Source organism: Hyperolius riggenbachi, chromosome 2 (genome assembly GCF_040937935.1).
Source record: "Hyperolius riggenbachi isolate aHypRig1 chromosome 2, aHypRig1.pri, whole genome shotgun sequence".
Lineage (NCBI taxonomy): Eukaryota > Metazoa > Chordata > Amphibia > Anura > Hyperoliidae > Hyperolius > Hyperolius riggenbachi.
The window spans coordinates 46,321,928-46,349,692 of record NC_090647.1 but is presented as its reverse complement, the minus strand read 5'-3'; the positions used below and the strand labels follow the sequence as shown (position 1 = coordinate 46,349,692).

Genomic DNA, 27,765 nt, shown 5'->3' with positions numbered 1-27,765 from the left:
TAAATAACGTTTACAAACGGCGCCAGGAGATTTTTAATGATTTATAAGTGTGCTTGTGGTGATTTACGTTTATAAAATGCACCCGTGCCGAATAACGTTTATAAAAATACTAAACATATTTATCTTATTTAACTAATTAAAACATTATTTAAAGTTTTATCCCTTACTGTTTGTAAAACATTATTATTCACAAAATAAAGCGATCAGTACGTAATGTAAATTGCAAAATATTTTTTGCATCCACAATTAGTAAAACATTATTATCCACATAATAAAGGGGGGGTCTTAGGTTTAGGCACCACCAGGGGGGTCTTAGGTTTAGGCACCAACAGGGGGGTCTAGGGGTTAGGCACCAACAGGGGGGTCTAGGGGTTAGGGGTAGGTACAGGGAGGGTTACTTAGGCACCAACAGGGGGGGTCTTAGGTTTAGGCACCAACAGGGGGGTCTTAGGTTTAGGCACCAACAGGGAGGTCTTAGGTTTAGGCACCAACAGGGGGGTCTTAGGTTTAGGCACCAACCGGGAGGTCTAGGGGTTAGGCACCAACAGGGGGGTCTAGGGGTTAGGGGTAGGTACAGGGAGGGTTACTTAGGCACCAACAGGGGGGGTCTTAGGTTTAGGCACCAACAGGGGGGTCTTAGGTTTAGGCACCAACAGGGAGGTCTTAGGTTTAGGCACCAACAGGGGGGTCTTAGGTTTAGGCACCAACAGGGGGGTCTAGGGGTTAGGGGTAGGTACAGGGAGGGTTCTGTGTAAGAGTAGGCTTAGGTATAGTTTTAGTAAAATTTTAGTAATAATTACTAATGTTTTACAACACTTATTACGAACGTAGTTATATTTATATCATCGTTATAAAGAATATTTTCAGTTTTTATTATAAGAACAAACCGTAAATGAAGGTTATTCACAATAATATAGAATTATAACAATTAAACATATATTATTGTTTTTTTCATAAACGTAATTATAAGTTTAACTTTAGAAACAGGGAAGATTAACGTTTTCACAATTTCCGACTTCATAAACATTATTTAATGATTTATAATTTTGTTAAACCTTATTTGTAAACGAAATATAGCACACTATTTTTATAAACCCTATTAATGATTAATTATTATTTAGAGTTTACACCCCGCGCCCTTTTTGTCCGGGCGCCCTTTTTGTACGTACGTCAGAGAGAGAGTTCTGTCTCAATCTCCCCTTATGTCGCTAGATGTACCTTTAAAGCGGTATCGTCACCATAAAAATCAAATTTCAACAGCAACTGGTCTGAGTGTATTAAGTGATAAAGATGCTAAGCCTGCATTCAAAACTTTTTCTGCTGTTATGATTTGGAGTTATCCTGGCCCTTTAGTAGTCGTGCCAAAGAATTGCATGCTGGGGGTTCTTTTTATCTATAATCTATTCCTCCTCTTCCCTTTATTTCCCTGCCAGCTGCTTCTCTGAAACCTAATCCCCTACTTAGTGGTCCTGGGGGGGCTCAGGGCACCTCTGATTGGAGGCCATTTGGAGGCGGCCTGGTGTTGCGCTGATCCACCTTTTGCGCAATTTTCAATTTTTCAAATTTATTTGGTAGCGCACCAAGGCTATGTGTTAGGCCCCACCCATGGAGGATTGACTTCTTCGCAGTGGGAGGGACGAGTACTTAATAGGTTGCATGCAAGCTGTTACAGGAAACCATCATCCTCCAGTGGTAGACAGGTCATGTGTATGCTCGGTGTGCCCCTGCTAAAACGCCGCTATAGCGCGGCTTAACGGGGGTCCCTTCACCCCCAAATCCCCCTCAGTAATGTGGGGGAGCGCTTCCTGGTTGGGGCAGGGCTAACCGCCGCAGCCCTGCCCCACGCGCGTCTGTCAGCGCGTATCTCCGCCTCTCCCCCGCCCCTCTCAGTCTTCCTTCACTGAGAGGGGCGGGGGAGAGGCGGCGATGCGCGGCTGATAGACGCGACTGGAGGCAGGGCTGCAGCCGTTAGCCCTGCCTCCAGGAGCGACCAAGTCTGCGACCAAGTGTCGCAGTGGGGGGTTTGGGGGTCAAGGGACCCCTGTTTAGCGGCGCTATTGCGGCGGTTTAGCAGGGGCACACGTGCCCCTGCTAACTATGAGCTCTGAAGCGAGATTTATTCTCGCTTCAGAGTCTTTTTAAGTAGCGCTGTTCATTTCCTTGCTATGTACTAATTTAATTCGTTTTTGGTCAGCTGCTCCCACTTAGCAGCCTTGCTTTTGGTGTATATGCAGAGCTTCTGTTTGGGTTCAAGGTGCGTTTGTAGTTCCTGGGGGGGCTCAGCGCATCTCTGATTGGAGGCCATTTGGAGGCGGCCTGGTGTTGCGCTGATCCACCTTTTGCGCAATTTCCCCTACTTAGTTGTGTTTACAAGCAAGGCTGAGGCGACTCAGCGATTAGAGGAGACAAGAAAAAAAGTAAAGGGCACAAATGACATCACGAGTTAGCCTTAACTGTGGGCAAAAGACATGGCCCCCACCAGGATCAGAATTCTCGTAATTTACACTGAAATCAAAATGTGGACAGTACAATACATGTGTAATGTAAGTAGATCAAGTATTTATCTACTTATATATATGTGTTTTTTTCCCTGGCATAGTATGGCTGATCCTACTGCTTTAATTTATCCTTTACAGCCTTAAACCCCCCGCCCCCACTCCCCTCTAATTCATCCTCCTTTAGGTAAGCTAGTTACAAAAAAATGTGCTATTGCCTCACTTCTATAAGGTGAACTGTCGAGACGCTGCAGACCTCCATATGAATAACAAACATAAAATTGTTACACGCCAGACATAATAATAAGCGTCAGTTTGGAGGAGAATCTTCCCTGTTATTAATCTTGTTCCTCCATTTTTTACAAGCGAGGTGCGGTCCGCCATGGAGCCAAACACATACGATTTGTCAAAGTCTGAAAGGTTGCTTTAGGTGATACCTCAAGGCTCAGGTCACGCTATGTCTGATGCCCTGCATATGTATCACAACTATTTTTGAAGTATCTATTTTTGTATATTGTAGTCTGCAGTGGAAAATTCTGATTTTTATCTGGTAAACAAGTAATAGGGATGCTATCCAGGCAACCCAAAAGTTACAATCAATATTACTTTTCTTGTTGATAAATGATCATTCCCCAGTTTACCCTAATCTTATTTGGTACATAAAAAGGGCATGCTGGGTTGTCCTTTTCATCTTCTCTACTTCCCCTCAGACTTCACTAATGCAGCCTGATTGGCTGAAGCCTCTTTCCCTCCTGTTTTCCCCTCCCACACCTCTGTTCCTCTCTGATTGGCCAACATTTCTCATGCTGAGATAATACACTTTCTATAGTGAAGGGCGGGCAAATCAGGAAAGTAAGGGAGGAAATTACATCAGGATTGGCTTCAAAAAAGCCACACTTAAAATGGGAAATACTAAGAATGTTTTCTTTTTTTTTTTTACTGTAGAAAAATCACTAAAATCAAAACGTGGATAGTGCAATGCATATGTTATGTAAGTAGCGCAAGTATTTATCCACTTATATATGTGGGTTTTTTTCTAAGATAGTATGGCTGACAGCTCCTCTTTAAAGAGAACCTGAGACGAGGGGGGGGGGGGGGGGGGGGTAAAAATTGATACTTAACTGGGGCTTCCTCCAGTTCTATAACCACCGTTGCCTCCCTCATCATCATCATCCCGGGTGCCTCCGTTCACCTGCTATCAGCCCCGGTAATCCGCCTTCAGTTGTGTCAGACTCTTCTACACATGCGTGGCCCAGGGCGACATGAATGCAGTGGGAGTGATGCGTAGCCGGGCCGCATATGTGCAGAAGAGCCCGACTGATAAAACTGGAGGCAGATCACTGGGGCTGACAGCAAGTGAGCGTAGGCACCCGGGAGGACAGCAGGGGGAGGCAGCGGTAGTCATGCGGCTGAAGGAAGACCCAGGTAAGTATGAATTATTTTACCTCCCCCATCTCAGGTTATTAAGTTGCGTGGCATGATGAAGTAAACAAGGGCAGCATGGTGGCGCAGTGGGTAGCACCCTTGCTTTGCAGCGCTGGGTCTCTGGTTCAACTCCCAGCCAGGGCACTATCTGCACAGAGTTTGTATGTTCTTCCCGTGTCTGTGTGGGTTTCCTCCAGGCACTCCGGTATCCTACCTCACTCCAAAAACTGCTGACAGGCCGTGAATTCACCCCCTTCAGCCTTGTGTGTGAAAGAGCGGATCTGAGATGAAAAACTAACTATAACAAATAACTTGTCGAGATATCTTCTCTAAAGTTTAGATACTTTACATAGAAAATCTAGCTGCAAACAGCTTCAAAAGTTTATGATAATTTATTCCTGTGATACAATGAGGGCAGCTATGTTCTGTTTGTCACATTGTCACAGGCTGAGGACTGGAGATGCTATCAGCTTGTCTGTGTGTAAATTCAGTCCCCTCTCCTCCCCTCTGCCTCTAAAATCAGTGGCTAGTATCCTCCTCCTGCCCAGACTGAGCTCCCATAAGCCCTTGCTACAGTGCCAAAGCACAAAAGGAGCTGTGGGTGAGGCTTGTTTAGTTTATAGGGAATTCGAGTATTAAAGAGAACCAGAGATGAAGCCCCCTCATGTATTTTACCATATATATCAGTGGGAACATTAGAGAAAACACCTACCCTGCTCTCTGCTTCATCCTTCACTGCTCAGCCTGCTTGTTATCAGCCCTGATAAAATCCCCTACTGAGCATTCAGTCTGGCTTTGTTGAGGAATCATTATAGCTGAGTCATTAAAGCAGATCCAGAAGGGAGCAGGCTTGGGCTTGAAAAGACATCAGAAAAGACAGTCTCATATATAATGATTCCCCAGCAAAGCCAGACTGAATGCTCAGTCAGGAATTTTATCAGGGTTGATTAGAAGCAGGCTGAGCAGTGAACAATGAAACAGAGAGCAGGGTAGGTGTTTTCTCTAATGTTCCCACTGATATACATGGTAAAATATGAGGGTGCTTCATCTCTGGTTCACTTTAAAACAAAACAAAAAAATTATTTGGCTTGAGAAATGCCCTATAAACTGTATACAATTTCCCTGTATATCTGGGGCAGGCCAAACGTATTTGCATACATTTAAAGCACCTTCTGGTAGTTTGTTAGACTGGCGGTGACTTTACGGGCAATGGCTTTCCAACAAAGCCCATATGCTTTGCGGAACCTCCGGTAGCCCTTGCGACTCCCGCCCGAGAAATTACCAGTTAAAAAAAAGGGTAATAAAAACAAACCAACAAAAGCGCTTTGCTGCAGGGGCTTCTGGGAAAACCCTGCAGGCTCTGCACAATCTTTACATTGTTGGCATGTATAATGAGCTTCGGACAGGATCACAACTTCCTACCCAATTAACTAATTTGTTGCTTTTAGTGGGCTTAAATTATAATCACGTAACTGCACAGTAATTACAGTTTGTATTTTCCCCACACAAGAGGGGGCTGGGGGAATGAGAATGGGAGTCGGGAGATTGGCCCGCGAGGTTTTCCACCGCGATTGTTTTCCCCCGGCTGGTAAACATCAGAACGCATCTATGGAGGACACAGAGCAGGAGGGCGGGTCATCAAAGCAGAACGCAATTAGGAAGCATAAAACATAACAGGTCGGGATAAAACTTCAGGAACTGAGCGGGCCGATGATACAGAGCAGACGCTTGGCTAATTGTCCTCGGGCCGCAATTCCCAGAAAGTTATTCACAATTATGACTATTTCCTACTTGGATTAAGCTGTCATATTCGCATGTTTAATATAAAGCTGGAAGGCCGTCTGTGAACCAGTCCCCGTGTACAAATCCTGGGGCGAAATATTGCTGTTTCCCAGAACAGATGACGAGGCGGGCAATGGCCAGTTAAAAAAAACAAAACAAAAAAAAAAGGTTTGATTTATACGAATTGGAAGGCTCAACATTTAAAGAGAACCTGAACTGAAAATAAAAAGTCAAAATAACCATACACAGGTCATACTTACCTCCTCCATCTCTTTCTCCTCTCCTGCGTCCCATTTGTCCACTGCGATCGATGGAATTCTCTGTCCTCCATTTTGAAAATGGCCATTACCCCATAATGGCTTCCTGATCAGCACACTGTTAAACTGTAATATCACCCACTTGAGCCATAGGGAAACATGGACATTACCTTGCACATTCAGTTGTAACTGACAGCTGCTGATATATAACTTACATCAACTGGTATATTTCAGTGCTGACAAAATCTTGTCAGAACTGGATGGGATTATTGTCAGAAGAAAATGGTGAGCTTCTGAGAGGAACTGACGGCGAGGTAACTATGTAATATTCATTTTCAGCTACATCATGAGTTTATTTTAAATAATTTTACTCAGTTCAGGTTCCCTGTCACCAATCACTTTTCATCTTTCGTATCGAGCAAATTCTTCCCAGTTCTTCAGGCTGTCACAGTGTGCAGGAGGTGTCCTCTATTGGCAGTCATGTGACGCATTTTCTAGCAGGAAAATGGAGATATACAGTGCAAGCTTTTTATAGGGTACCTAGATAAAAGAAGTCCCGCCTAACTAGTTAAACAACGTCTTTGAATTAAGCTTTAAAGAGAACCCGAGGTGTTTTTTGGGGGGGAGGTAGATAGGACATAAAGTCATGTTCTCTGCCTCATGACATTCCTCTGTGTCCCCTCACCGCCGCTCTCTGCTCCCTCACTGCCGCACTATAGCTATAACAATATTTGTTGCTATCTCAGAGGTAAACATATGGGAGGGGGATTCCCTGTTCAAAACGCCCGCCAGGAGCGTTCCTGCAGGGTTTCCTGAGCTGTCATTGGGCAGCTCTCTCTCCCTTGCCACTCCCCAGCCTCCCTGCACGCTGTGAATGATAGAATTAATATCTCATTCCAGTGTCGTAACCCAGAGGTCACAAAAGTGAAGTGGGTCATCGCGGCCCACAGAATGGGCGGTTTTGAAGGCTACCTGAACTGAACCACCCTGGATCAGGTAGCCTAGTTTTTTTATTTTTTATTTCATGATCCCACCTGGGGCTCTCTTTAAAGAGGAACCGTAGTGAAAATAATGTTATGAATAAAATAGCTTGTTTTTACAATATATGTCAGTGTTCACCCTTTGCAAAATCTTTTCTCTCTCTGATCTACATTCTAAAATTTATTACAAGTGGTGAAGCCAGTGAAAATAATGTCTGGTCTACCGGAAGAGAATTTCGCATAGCTTAGGCCAGGGGTGCCCACACTTTTTCGGCTCACGAGCTACTTTGAAATTTGGAGAGTCCAAGAAATCTACCAACATTTCAAATAGGTGCCCTAGTATAGGTTAGCCAGGCATAGGTGCCCCCAGTATAGGTAGTCAGCACAGGTGCCCCTAGTATAGGTAGCAAAGTACAGGTGCCCCCACAGTACAGGTTGCCAAGTAAAAGGCCCCCCCCCTTTACTCGTTTCCCTGTCAGCGGCCACCCTCCTCCACCAACTGGTCCTTGCTATATGCCCGATGTGCACTGAGACCTCTGGTCAGAGGCGACCTGCAGTGGAAACATGAGAGTGGTGGCATAGTGGCGGCGGCGGGCGTGGCAAATTGCTGTGAACAGCCTGAAGGAAAAGAGACATGGTCTCTCATTCAGCTGCCCCTCTCCCCTCCCCTTGTGTGTCTTTACTGATTGGCCATGTAAATAGGTCATAGGGCAGCAGAGCTTCACAATTTGATGGATCGCGGGTGCACCAAGAATCTATCGGTAACAAGTGCCGGCTTACGACTCGGAAATGCATGCTGGGCACAAGTGGAAACAGAACTTTTAAAAGTTGGTATCCTGAATAACTTACTGCATTCTACTACACTAGGGATGGCAATGCTTAGGAGAAGTCATGGGGAAGCATGTGATCAGCTGATAGATTTGTAAGGCTTAATTTGCTAGTCATGATTATGTGGTAAATCAGGAAGTCATCACAGCAAAACCTTACAAATCAGCCGATGAAACTGATCACATGCTTCTTCCATGAGGTTTCCTAAGCATTGCCATCCCTAGCCACTGCAGTGCCTCTTTAAGCAATACAACAGCATTTATCTCAGATTTTGATTGAACGGTATTGGAGAGGGGTTTCGACTGGAGAGAGAGGGAGGGATCCTAGACTGAAACAGCTGCTCCAAAATGTGAAATATTACAGGTAATCTTCCACTCCCAAAGTAAGTTTATCTTTGCTACAATGACATCTTCACAACTTATCGTATTAAATTCTGAGGTGAAAATAAACCGATTAGATAAACAATTGTATCTATTCTCCTTCTCCTAAAATACTTTTTAAGATATCTCAAAGTTTAGTTTTATATTTAAATCGACTTAAGTTTTTACTGTTTCATTGCCTCTACTCAATGACACATTCATTGAAGTATGCCAGAGCTAAAATCTATGAACTATTGACCGTTTTTATCCCTTTCCTGCTCTCAGAAGCCATTTACTGCCAGGGAAGTGTTTTATGGCTGTAATACCTTATCAGTGAGCAGTGTTCTCCCCTGAAATTTTTTCCAGCTGGGTGGCATGAAAAATTAGCTGGGTGGGGCATGATGAGAGAATTCTGTGCGCAACTCTGCTTTCAGCATAGGAGGAGGTGAGCCGTTAACAGCCGGGTGCTCACCAAAACTAGCTTGGTGGGGCACCTGGCTAAAAGAGCCTGGGAAGAACACTGAGTGAGGGTTAAGCTATAGTCTGGCCCAGTCCTGACCCCGACAGAAACGTTACTTCCATTCCTGATGTTTAACTTTTTCAAGAAGAGGAAGAAAAAAAGGAACACAGCCTAGTTATGTGTGTGTGCTTGGCACGGTACATACCCAAGTCTATCTCATCCTGTCACCTGTGTATTCCTTTAAGTTCACAATACTCAGGTATGGGGTGGCAAAACAGTTAAAGCGGACCCAAACCAAACATTTTTTTTAATTCAAAATATTTAGTTGCACTACTCTGACACATACAAAGATAATTAAACACTTCTTCAAGCCTATGAGTATTTCAGTGCCTGCTTTTCACCCTTCTCTTTTCATAACTAGGGTTATACAGGAGGCAGCCATTAGCAATTCCTCCTTTGCTGGACACAATCTACTCCACCAGTTTGCCGGATTCTGTCCCGGCAATTTGAAAGGAAGGGAGGGGTATCTCCAATAAAGGTAAAAGATTTTATATTTGTCATCATGCAGCTGAAAAAAGGCTGCTATTTATGATTATAATTTATAAAATAGATTTTATTTCTGAAATCTTGTATTTTTAATTTGGGTCCACTTTAAGCCTATTGCGACTGCACACAGGGCCTGCTGACAAGATAGGAGAGGATTGCACAAGTAGTGGCTGAAAAGTGTACTGGTTAAGGGCTCTGCATCGGACACAAATCTCGGCTCTGCCTGTTCAGTAAGCTGCACCTATTCAGTAAGGAGTTTCTTGGGCAAGTCTCCCTAACACTGCTACTGCCTACTGAGTGCGCTCTTGCACGGCCGGCCTTTGGCCTGTGCGACCGGAGCGATCGCACAGGGCGCCGGGCCGCTGGCTTCCAGGGGGGCGCCGCGCTCCTGCCGCATATTTTTGTTTTGTGCTGCGGCGGCTGCGGGCTCCGGCTTCTTCGATTATGTTCCCCTCTGGCTCCGCCCCCTGGTGCCGCGCTGGGGTTGATGGGGGCGAAGACCATGCGGCGCTGCCTCTTGGAGTCAGTGTGAGACTCCACCCAGCTCCCGGCCCCGTGATAGAATGGATGGAGCCAGGGGAGCTGAAGCGCGCAGCAGAATGTATGCCAGCCGCCCTGCCCTGCCGTGTGACTGTGTCCTCTCCTCTGTGAGAGACCACCTGGCCATCTTCTCCTCTCAGCATGCACTCTCTCGTGCACTCACCAAGTAAGGCTCTCCTTGATCCCATCCCTAACCCGGCTACCTACACTGTACTAGTATAAGGAGAAGGTGGGGTGGGGGGTTTGGTAAGGGGGAATTTGCTGCCTAACTAAGAGGGTAACTAGTAGTAGCCTAAGCTTATATATACACACTATGGAGGGATCTGTGTATATATATATATACATATATATATATATATATATATTTTTATATATATATATATATATATATATATATATATATATATATATATATATATATATATATATATATATATATATATATATATATATATATATATATATACACACACAAACACACTAAAGGCACTAAAGGGGGGATCTGCCTACAAGACTAGTAGCCTACAATAAACACCAAGGTGGGGGATAGGCTACTAGTCTTGTAGGCAGATCCCCCCTTTAATATATATATATATATATATATATATATATATATATATATATATATATATATATATATATATATATATATATATATATATATATATACATACATACATACATACATACATACAGATTTCCCCCTTAGTGTATATAGGTTACTAGTCTTGTATATGTAGTAGTCAGATCCCCCTTTAGTGTATATATAGGCAGATCCCGCCCTTAGTGTATATATTATATATACACTAAGGGGGGATCTGCCTAATATATACACTAAAGGGGGGGGATCTGCCTAGATACACTAAAGTGAATCTTGCACATGGGTGTGTGTGTGCGCGCGCAAAGAGGATGAATGGGGGGGGGCACCAAAATCTGGTTACGCTCAGGGCGCTGTGAAACCTAAGGCCGGCCCTGCGCTCTTGTGGCTGCCTTGTGAGAACTATATAAATACTGGAATTATTATATAAATACTGGAATTAACTCATGAGCCATCCAGAAACTAAATGGATATATGGGTGGAGTCACAAAAAAGGAAGAAAAAAAAAACCCTGAGCAGAAAAAATTATGCAGACAAACAGAAAATTAGCCTAAGTATAAACATTAAACAAAAGCAATGAAAGGAAAGGAACTGAAAGGACAATGAGCCTATTTCCACTAGAGTTTGTGAGAATAAGGTGAATGAGCACAAATTCATGAATGGAGTGATTGCAGGTGTGAGGGGTCATGTGTCACGTGAGGGGTCATGTGATGGGTCATGAGTCATGTGACACGAGACGCACAAGGAACTCACAACACGTAGAGCACTGTACCTTCTCCGGGTCCTTTGCCTTTCCTCTCGGGTAACTCTAAGCCCGTCCCCCCAGAAGAGTACAAGGTGACGTCCGTAGGCAAAGGCCAGCTGCTGGCTTTGTCGTCTGCGATCTCATACATCTGTCTGTCCGTCGGCTGCAGGTGCCAGTTTAGGCCAAACAGGTTCATGGCTGCGGTGAGCAATGAGAAGAGTCATTGGTACGCTCGGATGGACATTCATCATCGCTAACGCCAGAGAAAAATGGAGGTTAGTTTTGTAAACACACCACAAAACGGAGCTGTGAGCCAAACCAACAAAGCACGCTCCTCGGTTATACCCAGGCTCAGTCGCCACTGTGCTAAAACAAACACTCTTAATTAAGCCAGCAAAAGCCTGACCGGTTACTTTGGACAACTGCTTCACTTGTCCATTGTTTTCTCTTTTTTTTTTTTTCCTTTTGCGCTGTCTCGACACAACAGCCCCACTAAATATCAATGATTGTGCACAATAAGTAATAATAACTCAATATAGCAAATAGTAACTCAATATAGCAGGACAGGCTGCCCTTCTTAATGCATGCTAGTTCAGGTACATGTATAAAAGGCGCAGGTAAGAATGTAAAAAGGGCGATGAAGATAGCCGCCAGAAGTATATTGGTCAAATGACTTATATTCTACTACTTAAGACACCCGAGGTGAAAATAAAGTAATGAAATAAACAACTGTATCTATCCTCCTCTTAAAAATTGACTTTTTATTTTAGATTTAAATCTACTTGTTAAGTTTTTACTGTTTAATTGTTTTTGCTCAAACACATTTATTGAAGTATGCCAGAGCAAAAATCTATTAACTACTGACTCTATCTCTTTCCTGCTCTCAGAAGCCATTTTCTGCTAGGAAAGTGTTATATAGTTGTAATGTCTTATCAATGAGGGTCACACTGTAGTATGTACCTATGTATGTATGTACACTACCAGCCCTAACTCAAACAGGAACTGCCACTTACCTACCTGATGTTTAACTCTTTCAGGTAGAGAAAGTTATTAGTGTGCTAGGCACTGTACATACACGTCTATCTCATCATGTCACCTCGAGTATTCTTTAATTCTGATAGTAAAATATTTGGAAATCTTCACTGATATTTAACTATGGCCTAACTCTACTCTCACACGGAACCCTCCTTCTACTCATACCTAACTCTAAGACCCTCCCACCAGTGGTGCATAACCTGAGCCTCCTCCAACCTGATGCCTAACTTTAACCCATAAGGACCAACACACACTTTGAACACTAAAGACCCCCTCACCTTCTAACCTTGACCTCTAATATTTTTGCCACAATAGGCGGCAGTATTAGAAGCCGCAATTAGCGGCTATAACCGGTAAATAGCAGCTTTAAGCAGCTAAATATCAACTATAAATGGTATTATAAATGGCTAAACAGTGGCTACAAGTGACTATAAATGGTAAATAGTGGCTATAAATGGCATATAGTGGCTACAATTGACTATAATTGGTAAGTAGTGGCTAAAATGGATAAATAGTGGCTATAACTGTATAAATAGTGGCTACAAGTGACTATAAATGGTAAATAGTGGCTATAACTGTATAAATAGTGGCTACAAGTGACTATAAATGGTAAATAGTGGCTATAAATGGCTAAATAGTGGCTACAAGTGACTATAAATGGTAAATAGTGGCTATAAATGGCTAAATAGTGGCTACAAGTGACTATAAATGGTACATAGTGGCTATAAATGGCTAAATAGTGGCTACAAGTGACTATAAATGGTAAATAGTGGCTACAAGCGACTATAAATGGTAAATAGTGGCAATAAACCTTGAGCACCTCTGGGTGCCCAAATTACCGCTTGTAGCTGCTAATCGCGGCTTTAGGCACCCTTTTAACCCGCTTCGGATAGTTCTTCTGGGAAATGGCTGTGCAGTACAAATGACACCCCTCAGAGATATAAGTAAAGGGAATCAGCGTGACAACTTCCTCTAGGGCAGCTCAGGACAGGAGGACTGTTTTCTGTGGAGGGATGGTTGGTGGAGGAGCCATGTGTTGTTCTACGCCTCCAGTGGCCAGGCTGTCTCTTCACATTGTGCTGCCAGGAAAGCTCGGAGCTCCTCCACTCCTTGGAACGAAGACCAGTGTGGAGCCCACGCAGTACGGACACTAAAGAAGATAGTCCAGGGATGCAGATACTGAAGTCTGGCAAGGATTCCCTGGTACATAAAAACTAGTAATTAGCTATACTTTGATAAGCCAAGAAACTCCTGCCTTAGTTCACCCAGCAACATGGTAAAAACCAGGGCCGGTTAGGTAATGTTACCCCCCTTTCCTCTTCACACACACCTTTTCCACAATACAAGAGAACAACAAAGAAGGTTTTAACCCTTAGACTGCCATCTGTTTTTTTTTTTTACCTCTTCGGTACTGCGGGTCTCTGGCCCCCTTAAAGAAAGCGGGAACCTGTTTCCAAAAAAAGGGGCGGGGCCGAGACTCTGCTCAGTGTGCTGATCGCTTCAGACACAGGTGCCCCTCCCCCTACAGGAAGTACAGTACAGAAAGTTAGGTGAAAGTTTAGGAGGTACTTTCCTCCTCCGTTGTATGAAAATGCCGTCTGTCTTCCAAAAACCAGAAATCGTTTCTGACATTCTATTCCTACCTCCCACACAAAGCTAATTTAAGTCTGGATCATGCAGTCCTCCATTTACAAACAGGTGTTTTAGTTAGACCGTATGTATAGAAGAGTGAAAGATTCTAATTAGCACTTAAAAAAAAAAAAAGTTTAATTAAAAAAAAAAAAAAACAATTCACAAAATTCAACTTTAGATTGATGAAATTTAGTTAAAACAGACAACCATTTTTTTTTCTAATCAGTGCAGGACTTAATTTTCTCAGAACAGAAGCTTCTCAGTTAAATGATCATTTAAAGTGGACCTGATCTCAAAATTTCTTCTCTGCTCTAAAAGATAAGCAACAGCTTGTATGTTCTCCGAGTGTTTGTTTGTTTTTGATCTGAAGAAGCAGGGAAAGCCCGCAAAATGCCTTGTAAAATGTTATTTTTCCCATTCCTTTCATGAGGTAAGTTTTTTTTATTTTTGCAGATTTTATTTCACCAGGGCTCCTCCTTCCACTCTCACAGTTTTCACCCTAATTTAGGAGTCCAATTTAAAGTAAACTCACCTCTCCTGGCATCCAGACGCTTGCGGACATTCTTCTTACGGTCCTCAGAGGCTCTGGGTCCCTCAGGATAGGGTTACAGCGGCACCCGGAGGCTGCTGCAGATCTCACCGCGGTGTGATTTTTCCCCCCGAGGTTTCAGGTTCTAAAAGCGTGTGAAAAAATTGCACCGCTTTTAGGCCATAGAATCCGCAAATAATCATACTGCCAGAGAGGTTAAAATGTTCTATAGTTTATGGCCTGGTTTAGCGGCTATGTACTCCTAGAACACCGATATCTTTACAATGACAAAATAATAATTCCACATCACCTAGCTTACAGTTGCTAGAGTGGATGGTAAAGGATCACCATCCTCTTATTCTGTTTTTCTTCCATTTAGGGTCACAGTGTGTTCACATGAGTGTCAGCTTACAAAACAAGCTTTGTCTTGCTCAGCCACAGGAAAGTGTTTTTCTAGTCCAGAAACCTACACAGTTCTGCCAATTCCCAGGCATGACAGACAGTCCTGCTGATTATCTCCATCCAGGTCACACGGCCAGTTATCCCACACACCTAGGTATCCCCCAGAGATCAGCAATTACTGATACCCGCATCCTCCACCACCTGCCAATGTATAGAGGACTGATCCGTCTCTGCTGAGACCTAGGCAGACGTTAGAATTCATTAAACCCAAATGTGATCGCTATTAATATTTTACTATGGATTTGTATTGATTGCGCAGATAACATTCGAGTCGCTGACCTTTTAGAATGAGATAAAAGGAAGGCAATTATATCTGATAACAGCAGAAAGCGATGAGGACATGGAGCTAATGATGGGGAACTGACATGCTGGGTGTTTTCCTACTGGCCGGCAACACAAGGCTCCATGAAACATTCAGTATTGCCATTCAGTATTGCAGTTCCGCTGGGTCCCCACTGCTCAATCGCCCCGATTGAGCAGTGGGGACCCAGCGGAACTGCAATACTGAATGGCAATACTGAATGTTTCATGGAGCCTTGTGTTGCCGGCCAGTAGGAAAACACCCAGCATGTCAGTCTGGGTGTGGGGTCCGGAGCGGCCCGGGGGGGGGCGATTGCTCAGCGGGGACCCAGCGGAACTGCACGGAGGGCGAGGATGGCGTCCTCCGTGCATTTAAACATGATGCAGGTACTTCACTATTTTTTGTTTTTTGGCCTCGTAACTCCTTTAAGGTGGCCACACACGATACAATAAAATGATCCGATTTTATGGCAATTCGATAAATATGATTGGATCTCCCGTAAAAATGTAGTGTTTTTTTTTTTCATTTGACTGAAAAATCCGATCAGATTTCACGTTTTTTTTTAATCGATCCGGAATGCTGGATTTTAGACTTGGACTCTGGCATTGCAGAGTGTGTGCCACTTAAAGCAGACCTTAAACCCAGAACTTCCTCGCTGCTCTAAACGATAAGCATCAGCATAAACCATTAAAGAAAAAAATTTCTCTGTTATAGCTTACAGAACTCCTGCAATAAATCTGCAGTGTCTACTTCCTGGTTTCATGGGAGCACAGAAAGAGTTAATCTCCTGTGCTTAGATATTAGCATATAACGTGGCACAGTTCAGACAGAGCTGACAGCTCAAATGACACTAGTGATTGCTTGCAGATAAGGGAGAATTAGACAGGCTGTCCTGTCTAGACATACACAGGGTGGATTTCGCTGTGTTTTCCTTGTTTCCTGTGACAGTTTAGGTCTTCGTTAAAGGGAACCTGAAGTGAAAGAAAATGAGGCTGCAATCTTCATTCACCTATAAATAAAGTCAGTCTTTCACATCAGCGGTCTTTCAGCTGTCATGCTGAGCTTTTGGCTATAGTTGTGTATGAGTAACACCTGCAACAAGCATGCAGCCAGCGGAGTGACACCAGGGTCACAGCATGTGATCTGCTGCTCATTCTGGGCCAGTGACTTCTAGTATCGGAGGCGGAGCACCAGTACAGAAGCCAGGCAACTGGAACAAATATGGCAGCCTCAGTCTCCTTTAACCACTGTGCGCAGTAGCTATATACTGAATATATATTTGAAAAGAATTAAATTATGTGGCCAGTTTAGATTCAATTACTGCTCAGCCTATTTCTTTAAAATTAACCTCAGAATGCGGCTTTTCTAACCCTTTAATTGAGAGCAATCGCTGCTGTCCAAGTTTTTAATAGGTGTGAAATTTATTATGATTGCCTATATGAAGTTTTAATTGGCACATTCTGCCGGCTGAATGATGATCAGCGCTGACGCCGTGTCCAGGAACTGTGAGATGAGCTCCGCTGGTAGGCTGCCATTACTAACCGTAAGTGTGAGAAGTTCCGGCGGCGTGCCGATGACGGGACTCGGAGCGCCGGTACTACAGACAAAGGGGACATGAAGCACTGGGGTTGATTCACTAATGTTAGCGCTGCGTAACAGCGAGAGTTATCAGCAATCTGATTGGCCCAATAGGTTGTCACATGACAGACAACCTACTGGGCCAATCAGAGTGCAGGGATCAGGTCCTTTAATGTGACTGGACCCGCTGGTGATGATGCCGGGAGGAGTGGAGCCACGTTATGTTGGTAGCGTTCACTATGCTGCAATTCAGCACTGCCTGCTCCCCTATTACGTACGCTACAATGCCAATAGGGCTTGTAGCGTGCAATGACACTAATTAAGGCACACTTGGTTTTACAGCGCTTGTGACAGCTGACTCTCACTGTTACGCAGCGCTAACATTAGTGAATCAACTCCATTGTTCGGTATACAGCTTCATGGATAAACCAGGACTAAAGCGCGATCAGGGCAGGCGCTACCATAGAGGCAAAGGGGGCAATCTCCCCAGGGCCCCCCCAGGGCTTGTAGGGGCCTCCCAGATGTCTCTTACCATCTTTACTGTGTTCCCTGAGGCCTCTGCAGAGTCTATGGCAGAGTAGCTTCTCACCTGTGCTGGCGGGCAGATGAGGCACGGCACTACCAAAAGAGGTGATTGGGAGGAAGGGTCAGCAGCCAGCTCAGGGGCACAGGAGGGAAATCTGGCTGCTTTTTGGTCGGGGTGTCTGTTGGGGGGCACTGGCATATTTTACTCTGGGAGAAATAAACTTTTTGGATGTATGTATTTTAAAATTGACTAGGTTTTGTGATGGTGGTCCTTTAAAGTGGTCCTCTATGGATTATGGTCTGTCCACCCCCCCCCCCCAAAAAAAAAGGAAAAACAAAAAAACAACAAAAAGTAGTATGAACCAAGCTGGGAATCTGAGGTGAGAGGGATATGGAGGCTGACATGTTTACTTCCTTTCAAATAATGCACATTGCCTGGCTGTCCTGCTGATCCTCTGCCTCGAATACATTAACCATAGACCCTGAACAAGCATGCAGATCACATGTCAAATCTGACAAGATTAGCTGCTTGTTTCAGGTGTGTGATTTAGACCCTACTGACCAGAAAGATGAGCAGGACTGCCAGGCAACTGGTATTGTTGAAAAGGAAATATGGCAGTCTCCATATTCTTCTCATTTCAGTTGTCCTTTAAGGGACCCGTGCACACAGTGGCATGGTAGGAGTTAACATGACGACCTGCGAAGTGTAAAAAAGAAATCAAGGCGAAAAAGCTCAGAACTACCTTCAGCTCTGGTGCGTGGAGTGATTTGTAATGCAATCTCATTTGTGGTCTGAGCACTGCGAGGTAACTGCTTTGTGTTAAACAGATAAATACATCAGTGTGAATAATACGCTCTCGGACTAAACCATCAGTCTTGCAAATGAACAAAGCGCTCCCAAGAACAAACACCGGCCTCAGACGTAATTGAACGCCAAAGATCAAGTAACGGTGGAGAGGCAGGTGGTGCGCACGCCGCTCGCTATGCCGGATAATTACAATATGGATAACAACAGAAAGCGCTTCTTTCAAGAACGAGAAATGCTTATTTGTTGAATGATTCGCCGGCGTGGAAAATTGCAAATGAGGCAGAGGCTCCACGGAGATCTTCGCGGCTGGTCCAGACACCGAGCGCTTTCGTGGCAAACGTCTCATTTCCGTTCATCAGCTCTCCAAATATACATGTTAGAGCAGAACTCATACAGGCAGAACGTGACTGAAACTCTCTCAGAGAACTTGTTTCACTTCACAGAAACGTTTTACCTCCCGAGATATGCGGCTCACGGGCACAATGCTGGGGTGAAGCAAACACAGGTTGTGTAAAGAGGAACTTTAACTAAGAGTTGAACTTCATCCCAATCAGTAGCCGATACCCCCTTTCCTACAAATCTTTACCTTTTCTCAAATAGATCGGGAGGGGGGGGGGGGGGGGGGGGTATTGTGGTGAAACCCCTCCCACAGTGTGATGTCATGTTCAAGGTCCTGACAGTTCTCGGTCAATGAACCTTGTTGCATTGTGGGAAATAACGGCTTTTTCCAACTGCCAAGCAAGCTGCCTCTGAGCACAGAGCTCTCCGTAAACAAATATTCCGTACAGATCACCTGGCACGACTAAAGAGGTCGCCACCTGTGATAAATGATATTCTTCTAGGCATGGACTCAAGGTGCTGATACCACTGCTGAGAAATGTTGGCCAATGCTGACACAATGGCAGCTCTAAGCAGGGCTGTGGAGTCGGTCCAAAAATCCACCGACTCCGACTCCTCAGTTTAGGATTCCACCGACTCCGACTCCACGACTCCTCTAATTTGCATATTACAATTTTGTTGATTAAAAGTATGTAACATGAAATTCGTCTCTTAACTGCCAACGCTTAGGAATTTTACAAGACAACTGAAGTGAGAAGGATATGTAGACTACTATATTTATTCCCCTTAGACTAAAACTAGTCCTTGGTAAGAGTACTTGTAAAAGGTACAAACCAGAACAAAGAACATCTATCAGGCCCTAGGCAATGTAACTGTGGGTACATGTAAGAATGATGTGCAGGTACTCTGCAGTGGAATGAGGAGATTCTTCCTCTATTACACATTCTTCATGCACAATCTGAACAAGGTTTATGGGTGACAGACAACACCTCTGTGTTCAATGTGCACAGCATTCTCAGTGTATTCCCTGCAGCTCTGTGGGGAGTGCATATGTAGAGTTTAGTACTACTGTGTAACAAAGTAAACCTGAGAAAGATGAACTTAAAGTTTTATACATACCTGGGGCTTCCTCCAGCCGCCTTCAGGCTAATCAGTCCCTCGTTGTCCTCCTCCACCACCTGGATCTTCTGCTATGAGTCCAGGTAATTGAGCCAGTCGGGCGTAGTGCGCATGCACACACTCCGCCGCCAGGAGCATACTACACCTGTGCAGCACTATTGCGCAGGTGCAGAATGTTCCTGGCTGTGGGAGCGGCATTTGGCCGGACAGCGCTGACTGGCTGAATTACCAGGACTCATAGCAGAAGATCCGGGTGGTGGAGGACAGCGAGGGACTGATTAGCCTGAAGGGGGCTGGAGGAAGCCCCAGGTATGTATAAAACTTTACTTTCCATCCGTCTCCGGTACCCTTTAATTTGTAGTCACCAAACCAAATTTTAACAACATATCAAATTATTTGATTTCATGAGCAAAGGGAGTGCATACATTTGCATAAATCAGCATCAATGCAGAATTATTTCCATCTCATTGACCATCTCTATTAGTATCACGGTTACACATCAGGCTTTATTCTTACAGCATAGATGTTATTTAGTATATATAAGAGATTCCTGTGTACACATCATATATACAGTCACAATCAGATATGTATATCTGACCTTAAAAATACAGGGACTGCTTTATTGAAGCAGCACAAGTTTACTCATTTTGATTGGTTTATTTCATTTTTGTGGACTAAGCACAGCTATTACTGTATATATACTGTATATATACATTATTTTTAATGACTATCATCTGAGAAATAGAACATTTTATCATATTTTCTATTTTAATTACAGTTACAAATTCATTAGGAGTCAGAGTCGGAGTCGGTGCATTTTTTCCCGACTCCGACTCCAGGCACCCAAAATTGCCCGACTCCACGACTCCGACTCCACGACTCCGACTCCACAGCCCTGGCTCTAAGTTGGGTCAGAATGGATGGTGGTGTTTCCAAGCTTTGAAGTGATCTTTTGAATTCGTCCCACGAATGCTCAATAGGCTTGAGGTCAGGGAAATGAGCTGGCCATGGAAGCAGGTTAACCACTTGATGACCCAGCCTTTACCCCCCCTTAAGGACCAGCGCTGTTTTCGCTGATCTGTGCTGGGTGGGCTCTACAGCCCCCAGCACAGATCAAACACCAGGCAGAGCGACCAGATCGCCCCCTTTTTTCCCCACTAGGGGGATGATGTGCTGGGGGAGGTCTGATCGCTCCTGCCTGCGTGTGGCTGGCGGGGGGGGGGGGGCACCTCAAAGCCCCCTCCACCGCAGGATTCCCCCTCTCCCTCTCCTCCCTCCCTTCCCCGGAGATCCGAGGCTGCACAGGAACGAATCTGTCCTGTGCAGCCTCTAACAGGCTCCTGCCTGTCATGCGACAGCGATCCCCAGCCGCTGATTGGCCGGGGATCGCTGATCTGGTACAACGCTGCTACTGTTAGCAGCGTTGTACAAATGTAAACAAAGCGGATTATTTCCGCTTGTATTTACATTTAGCCTGCGAGCCGCGATCGGCGGCCTGCAGGCTATTCACGGAGCCCCCCGCCGTGAAATGACAGGAAGCAGCCGCTCGCGCAAGTGGCTGCTTCCTGATTAATTAGCCTGCAGCCGGCGACGCAGATCTGCGTCGCTGGTCCTGCAGCTGCCACTTTGCCGACGCGCGGTATGAGTGAGCGGTCGGCAAGTGGTTAAAGAGAAACCATAATCAAGAATTGAACTTCATCCCAATCAGTTGCTGATACCCCCTTTTACATGAGAAATCTATTCCTTTTCACAAACAGATCATCAGGGGGCTCTGTATAGCTGATATTGTGGTGAAACCCCTCCCACAAGAAACTCTGAGGACCGTGGTCCTGGCAGTTTCCTGTCTGTGAACCTCATTGCATTGTGGGAAATAGCTGTTTACAGCTGTTTCCAACTGCCAAAAAAGCAAGCAGCATCTCCTTCCACTGACATCACCTGCCAGCAGTAAAAATGTCACCATGTGATAAATGTCAGAATGTAAATCAGGGAGAGGAAAGCTTTTACACTAAGCAAGCACTGACTAAATTATTTATACATAATTATTGTAAAAATGATGCACTTTTTTTATTACATTATTTTCACTGGAGTTCCTCTTTAAACTGTCGTGTTGTTGCCCTTTTGCTGCTGCGGACTATTCGTGCTACTCACCTTTCACCTCTCATTCACCAGCCTTTTTTTTATAAGAATAGTCTTCATCATTTAAAGAGTTTTTCTTCTCAATTGCTACTCTCTAAACACCCGAGATACTGTTGGGCAGGAAAATCCTAAGGCTGCTTTCACAGTGGGACGTTACAGGCACACGTTAGAGCAGCCTGTAACGCAGCCCAACTCACAGTAATGAAAAATCAATGGGCTGTTCACAGTGCCCACGTTGCGTTACAGTGTAACGCTGGATGTTCTATGAAAGTGCAGCATGCTGTGCGTTATAGGTGGTTTTAGCAGACTGTTTGCACATGCTCAGTAAGGGGAGAGTCCGCTATTGTTCCTAGCCACATGGCTAATTAATATTCACTGCACTGTAGTGTTGTCCAGATCATGAACAATTCGAATCTTTGATCCGGATCTTTTTTGTGAGTCGAATCATCCGTATCATCACAATGAAGGATTCGGTTCACAGTGGATGTCTGGAAGAAACAGGAACTGCAGCTTCTTTGCACAATCTTCCTGCTGCATTTCTCCCTTCCCCATTAGCACCCTCAATGAGCCTTTATTCTCCTGCACCTCTCACTCTGCTGCACCCCTGCTTCCTGCTTCGCTAGTAAAATGATTTAAAGATTCGGTTCAAAGATCCGGATCTTTTCAATGATCCAATTCGAATCATCCGAATCATTGAAAAGATCCAGACTTCCCAGGATAGCACCAAGAGCCGCATAACGCAGCTCAATCTGACGTCTGAATTCAACACCACCATGCGTTGCGTTAGGGGCACGTTATGCGACCTTAACGTCCCCTAAAACGCAATGTCTTGGTGTGAAAGAGGGCTAAAAGAGCCATTGTTTTAGAGATACTAGCACCAGCTCTTCTTGCACCGACAATCATACCTCATTCAAAGTCACTTAGAGCTTTCGTCTTACCCATTTTGACATTAACTTCCATGATAACTACATCGTGCAAAGCTGAGCGTTCCTTATATAAACTCTGCGTTTTTACATCACTGTTAAACTGGTTTACTTTCAAATTAGGGTTGTCTTTAATTTTATGTGTCAATACAGGGCCTGTTTAAAAGACATCTTATGACCTCTCTTTTCTATCGAGAGAAATTAAATAGAATAAACTGTCTGTAAGCGGGTGAAAGTGCCCGTAAATGAACCGGTTATGAAATATCGGGGCAGTAAGCGGCGTGGGCACCTTTGGAAGGAAACGCACCAGATTAGAGCCACGGCCTGCCTACAGCTCGCTCTATCATGCAGCAGAAGATGTTTATTCATAATCCAGTGTGATGTGCTGCTAAGCGAGCTGGCGGGCGGCCCTGGGAAGGCAGATGAAGCTACACATCCTCCTCTGGTTACTGAGAGGGTGATGTCAGGGAGAGGTCAGGCTGGGAGGTAGTACAAGTGACAGAGACAGATGGACAAAGCCTTGGATCACTGGCCCAGGGTGTGTGGGGTGCCAGGATCAGTCACTGTGATGATGACTTACTCCACAACCTATCATCTCACTAGACAACTTTCTCACAGCAGCCTCCTCCCATACCACTGCGGATCCTTAATCAGGACACCAGGAGCCCGGCTTGCTGAAGTCTGCCAGGGCTGGGGAACAATGGGCAGCGCAGCACACTGACGCTATAATGCTGCCAAATTCAGTGTACTGTCCATCGCAGACATCTAAAAAAAAAACAATGCTTTATGTCAAGTAAAAATAAAAAAAATTTATTAGAATTAGTGAGGACAGACAACAGAACAAGTAGTCTCCGAGTTAGCAAGATAGGGACTGTAAGTTCGTTCTTCACCTGAATATGTCCATAAGTTGAAACACTGTGCCATCTCCCTAGAATATTACCATTACTTATTTATATAGCACTGACATCTTCTGCAGCACTTTACAGAGTACATAGTCATGTCACTGACTGTCCTCAGAGGAGCTCACATCCTAACCCCCACCATAGTCAGTCTAACGTCCCTACCATATTATTATGATATATTTATATAGCAGTGACATCTTCTGCAGCACTCTACAGAGTACATAGTCATGTCACTGACAGTCCACAGAGGAGCTACCAATCCAATCCTACCATAGTCCTACCATATTATTATTATTATTATGTATTTATATAGTACTGACATCTACTGCAGCATTTTACAAAGTACATAATAATGTCACTGACAGTCCTCAGAGGAGCTCACAATCTAATCCCTACTATAGTCATACTCTAATGCCATGCCATACCAGTGTTCATATAGCAGTGACATCTTCTGTAGCACTTTACAGAGTACATAGTCAAGTCACTGACTGTGCTCAGAGGAGCTCACAATCTGATCCCTACCATATTACTACTATGCATTTATATAGCACTGACATCTTCTGCAGCACTTTATAGAGTACATAGTCATGTCACTGACTGTCCTCAGAGGAGCTCACATCCTAACCCCCACCATAGTCATAGTCTAATGTCCTACCATATTATTATTGTGTGTTTATATAGCAGTGACATCTTCTGCAGCACTCTACAGAGTACATAGTCATGTCACTGACTGTCCTCAGAGGAGCTACCAATGCAATCCCTACCATAATATTACTATGCATTTATATAGCACTGACATCTTCTGCAGCACTTTACAGAGTACATAGTCATGTCACTGACTGTCCTCAGAGAAGTTCACAATTTAATCCTTACCATAGTCATAGTCTAATGTCCACAACCTATTATTTTTATATTGTAAAAAAACAAAACAAAACAAACAAAAAAAACAGCCCCGTTAAACAACGACAGAGGATTCTGCAGCTCTTCCCAGTATAATAAGGCCATATTGAGCATAAGTACCCCAACATTATTTAGTCACAGTAAACAGGAAGTTTAGTGGCATTTGTCCCAGCATCCTTAGAGAAAGCACACGCCTCCCCTTTTGTGCGATCAGATTTTCCTTTCAGTCCAAAAATAAATTCAAACGACTCTTACGTTCTCTGTAAGGAAAGGACATCGCCGACTGGAAAACACGACCTCAAGGCAACATAGTCACAACTATGAGCTAGGTCGCTAAAGATGACAAAAGATCTGCAGAGACAGTAATTCACAAGGTCAAGATAATGGCCGCCTCTTGGGACAGACTGATAAAATAGAGGGAGTTTAGCCGATACAAAGATGATCATGATAAATTGGCTGGAGGTAGAAACAGACAATGCCGGCTCAGCGAGGAACAAGAGACCCCCAAGATTTCCGAGGAGTCAGCAAAACGCTAGAAACACACACTGGTGGCCTGCCGTTACCTCGCCTTTCCCAGGCCTCCAGTGAGGTTAATAAACAGCCAAACTAATTAATTACAGAGTGTGAAATTAAAGGCTTCATTGAGCAAGCCTCAGAGAGGGAACATCTGCTGCATATTACTGGCAATAGCCACATGGAGGAGATGACCCTCCCATCATCCAGGAAGGTTTACACTGATCATTCTAGTGTCTTTGATACTCTGTGTGTTAATGATAAACACAAATGGTCATACCAGATGTTCATGGCCTACTAAAGTCAACATGGCTGGTTTAAAACTTTTGTACGGCCACTACGGACATCATTGGATGAAAGAATTAAGGTGCCCATTATTGGTACAGTTTTAAGTAACATAGAAAGCTCTACATAAGTTGTCACCTCTACAAATTTCCTTAATAAACCTTCAGATCCTTCACTCCTCCCAGGAGACGCTCTTGTCCTCTAGCTTGGTCATCTCCTCGCAATCCCGCATCCAATATTTCTCATGAGCATTACCTTTTTCTATGGAACGCTCTCTCACAGCCTGCCCATCATGCTCCAAGTCTGGAGATCTACAAACGTACTCCCAAAACTCACCTGTTCGTACAATCCTATATTTTGCTGCAGGTTGATTTGGAGGCTTACTTTGGCCTATGAAACATCCACGGTCCTTACAGCTGGAGGAGGTGTATGGTGTTCTTTTCCTTAACATTTTTCACTATAAAGTGAACCTGAGCTGATGCCCAGATGAAAAAGCCTTCTCGGGTATCCGTCGCTCGTGCCGGCACCTGTCGGGAGCCTCCTAAGCATCTGGGCCTCACTCCTCTTCTGGCACGGAGCTGATCGTGCAAGACGGCCACTACCGTAGGTCGCGCTCTATAGGCAGTAGCAGTGTCTTGCCCAAGGACTCCTTACTGAATAGATGCTGGCTTAATGAACAAGAGAAGATTTGAACCCAGGTCTCCTGTGTTGGAGGCAGAGCCCTTAACCATTACACTATGCAGCCATTTTAGGGGAACAACTACCCCATACATGTACACAGGTTTAGCGGAGTGAGCCCCCAGGAACATGTGGAAAGCAGACATGGATGGGCTGGATCAGGCTGGCTGCACTTTGCTCACTATGGCTCATTGCTCTCTGTGTTATGCAGGTCTGTTGTCAGATAAGTTCTCTGGGCAGCACACTGTAACCTCCCACAGATCAGAGCTCATCACCTGAGCCAGCATCCAGATCACATGAGGAGTCCAGGAATGAGAGATTCCTCATCTTCGCCAGCAATTTACTTGCGGTTTTAGCTGAGCTGGTTTTCACGTCTCGGTGTGTTCATGCTGAAGTCATTTCACCCACAGAGTAGGAGAATGACAGACAGCCCTGATAACCCGCTCTCCTGGGATGAGCAGACGATGAGGTCACTTCTCGGAACTCAAGCAAGGCGGAACACCATGTTGTCCATAGCAACAAGAATAGGGAGTTTCAAGGTGTTGGATAGCGGAAATGAATAACAACATTTGTAACTTTAAAAAAATGTACTGTCCTTAAAAGGAATGTGAAGTTCCGGGAGCCTCCTAAGTATCTGGGCCGCACTCCTCTTCTGGCACGGAGCTGATCGTGCAAGACCGCCACTACCGTAGGGCGCGCTCTATAGGCAGTAGCGGTGTCTTGCCCAAGGACTCCTTACTGAATAGATGCTGGCTTGATGAACAAGAGCCAAGATTTGAACCCAGGTCTTTCGTGAATGGTAAAGTGGCCTGTTACTTACTTTGAGCTTCTACCAGCCTCCAGGTCCCCCTGCAGTCATTCCGCGCTGCTCCTCTGCTTGGCCCCCCTCTGATAGCTGGACGACTCAGCCAGTTGCAATATTTACTTCCTGTGCAGGCACAAAACATTCCCGGCCATGGAAGAGTGATGGAGGGAACACAAGGAATGGGCTGCACATGCATCATTCGGAGGGGGACAGTAGAGTAACGGAGCAGCATAGGAACAACAGTGAGGGACCACGAGGACTTTAGGGGGCTGGGAGAAGCCCCCAGGCAAGTAACTGGCCACTGTACCATTCACTTAAAGCGGATCTGAGATGAAAAACTAACTATAACAAGTAACTTGTCTATATATCTTATCTAAAGTTTAGATAGTTTAAACAGCAAATCTAGCTGCAAACAGCTTTAATAGTTTATGATTATTTATTCCTGTGATAGAATGAGGGCAGACATGTTCTGTTTGTCACATTGTCATAGGCTGAGGGCTGAAGATGCTATTAGCTTGCCTGTGTGTAAATTCAGCCCCCTCTGCCCCTGAAATCTCTGGCTAGTAACCTCCTCCTGCCCAGACTGAGCTCCCATAACCCCTTGCTACATGGGTCTGAGTGCCAAAACACAAAAGGAGCTGTGGGCGTGGCTTGTTTAGTTTATAGGGAATTAGAGTATTAAAACAAAACAAAAAAATGAGTTGGTTTGAGGAATGCCCTTTTAACTATATGAAAGGAACACAATTATGCAAGGAGTAAAAGTTTATCTCGGATCCACTTTAACTAATAGTCTTCAAATGCCTTTAATGCTGGGCATAAACGGCTCGATTTTGCCGCTCGATTCCGTGCCCGATCGGTTTTTGCACTCGATTCCGCAGGCGATTATCTTATCTTCCACTCGTTTTTCTTCTCTTTTCCCATTGTCCTCCATGCAGAATCGAGCGTAGAAACGATCGGGCAGGAGATCGGACATGTCGGGAATTATCAATCGAGCCATCTAAATGGCTCAGAATCGAGCCGTGTATTCCCAGCATTAAGAGGAACTGTAGTGAAAATAAAAGCATAAAACTGATTTTTCTTTTTAGACAATGGCCTCAATTCACTAAGATCATGCTGGAGATAATAAGGCAAGAGAAAACTTACCTTACACAGTGAGAGAGTTAATTTACCTCCTCTGTAGTTAATTTACCTCATCTGTAGTTAATTTACCTCCTCCGTAGTTATTTTCACACGCAGTTAATTAACAACCTGTCTTTAACTCTGTAGTTATTTTAAGGATT

General features: G+C 44.4%; 1 protein-coding gene across 21 annotated transcripts in view; it reads right to left on the bottom strand.

The window, feature by feature from the left end:
• TENM4 (teneurin transmembrane protein 4) overlaps positions 1-27,765 on the bottom strand; it is a 1,797,006-nt gene that overhangs the window by 269,760 nt on the left and 1,499,481 nt on the right. For all 21 annotated transcript variants that reach the window (XM_068266709.1, XM_068266713.1, XM_068266710.1 and 18 more), the window contains one exon: positions 11,043-11,213. In XM_068266709.1, coding sequence (XP_068122810.1) covers positions 11,043-11,213 — 171 coding nt within the window. The remainder of the gene's footprint in view (positions 1-11,042; positions 11,214-27,765) is intronic.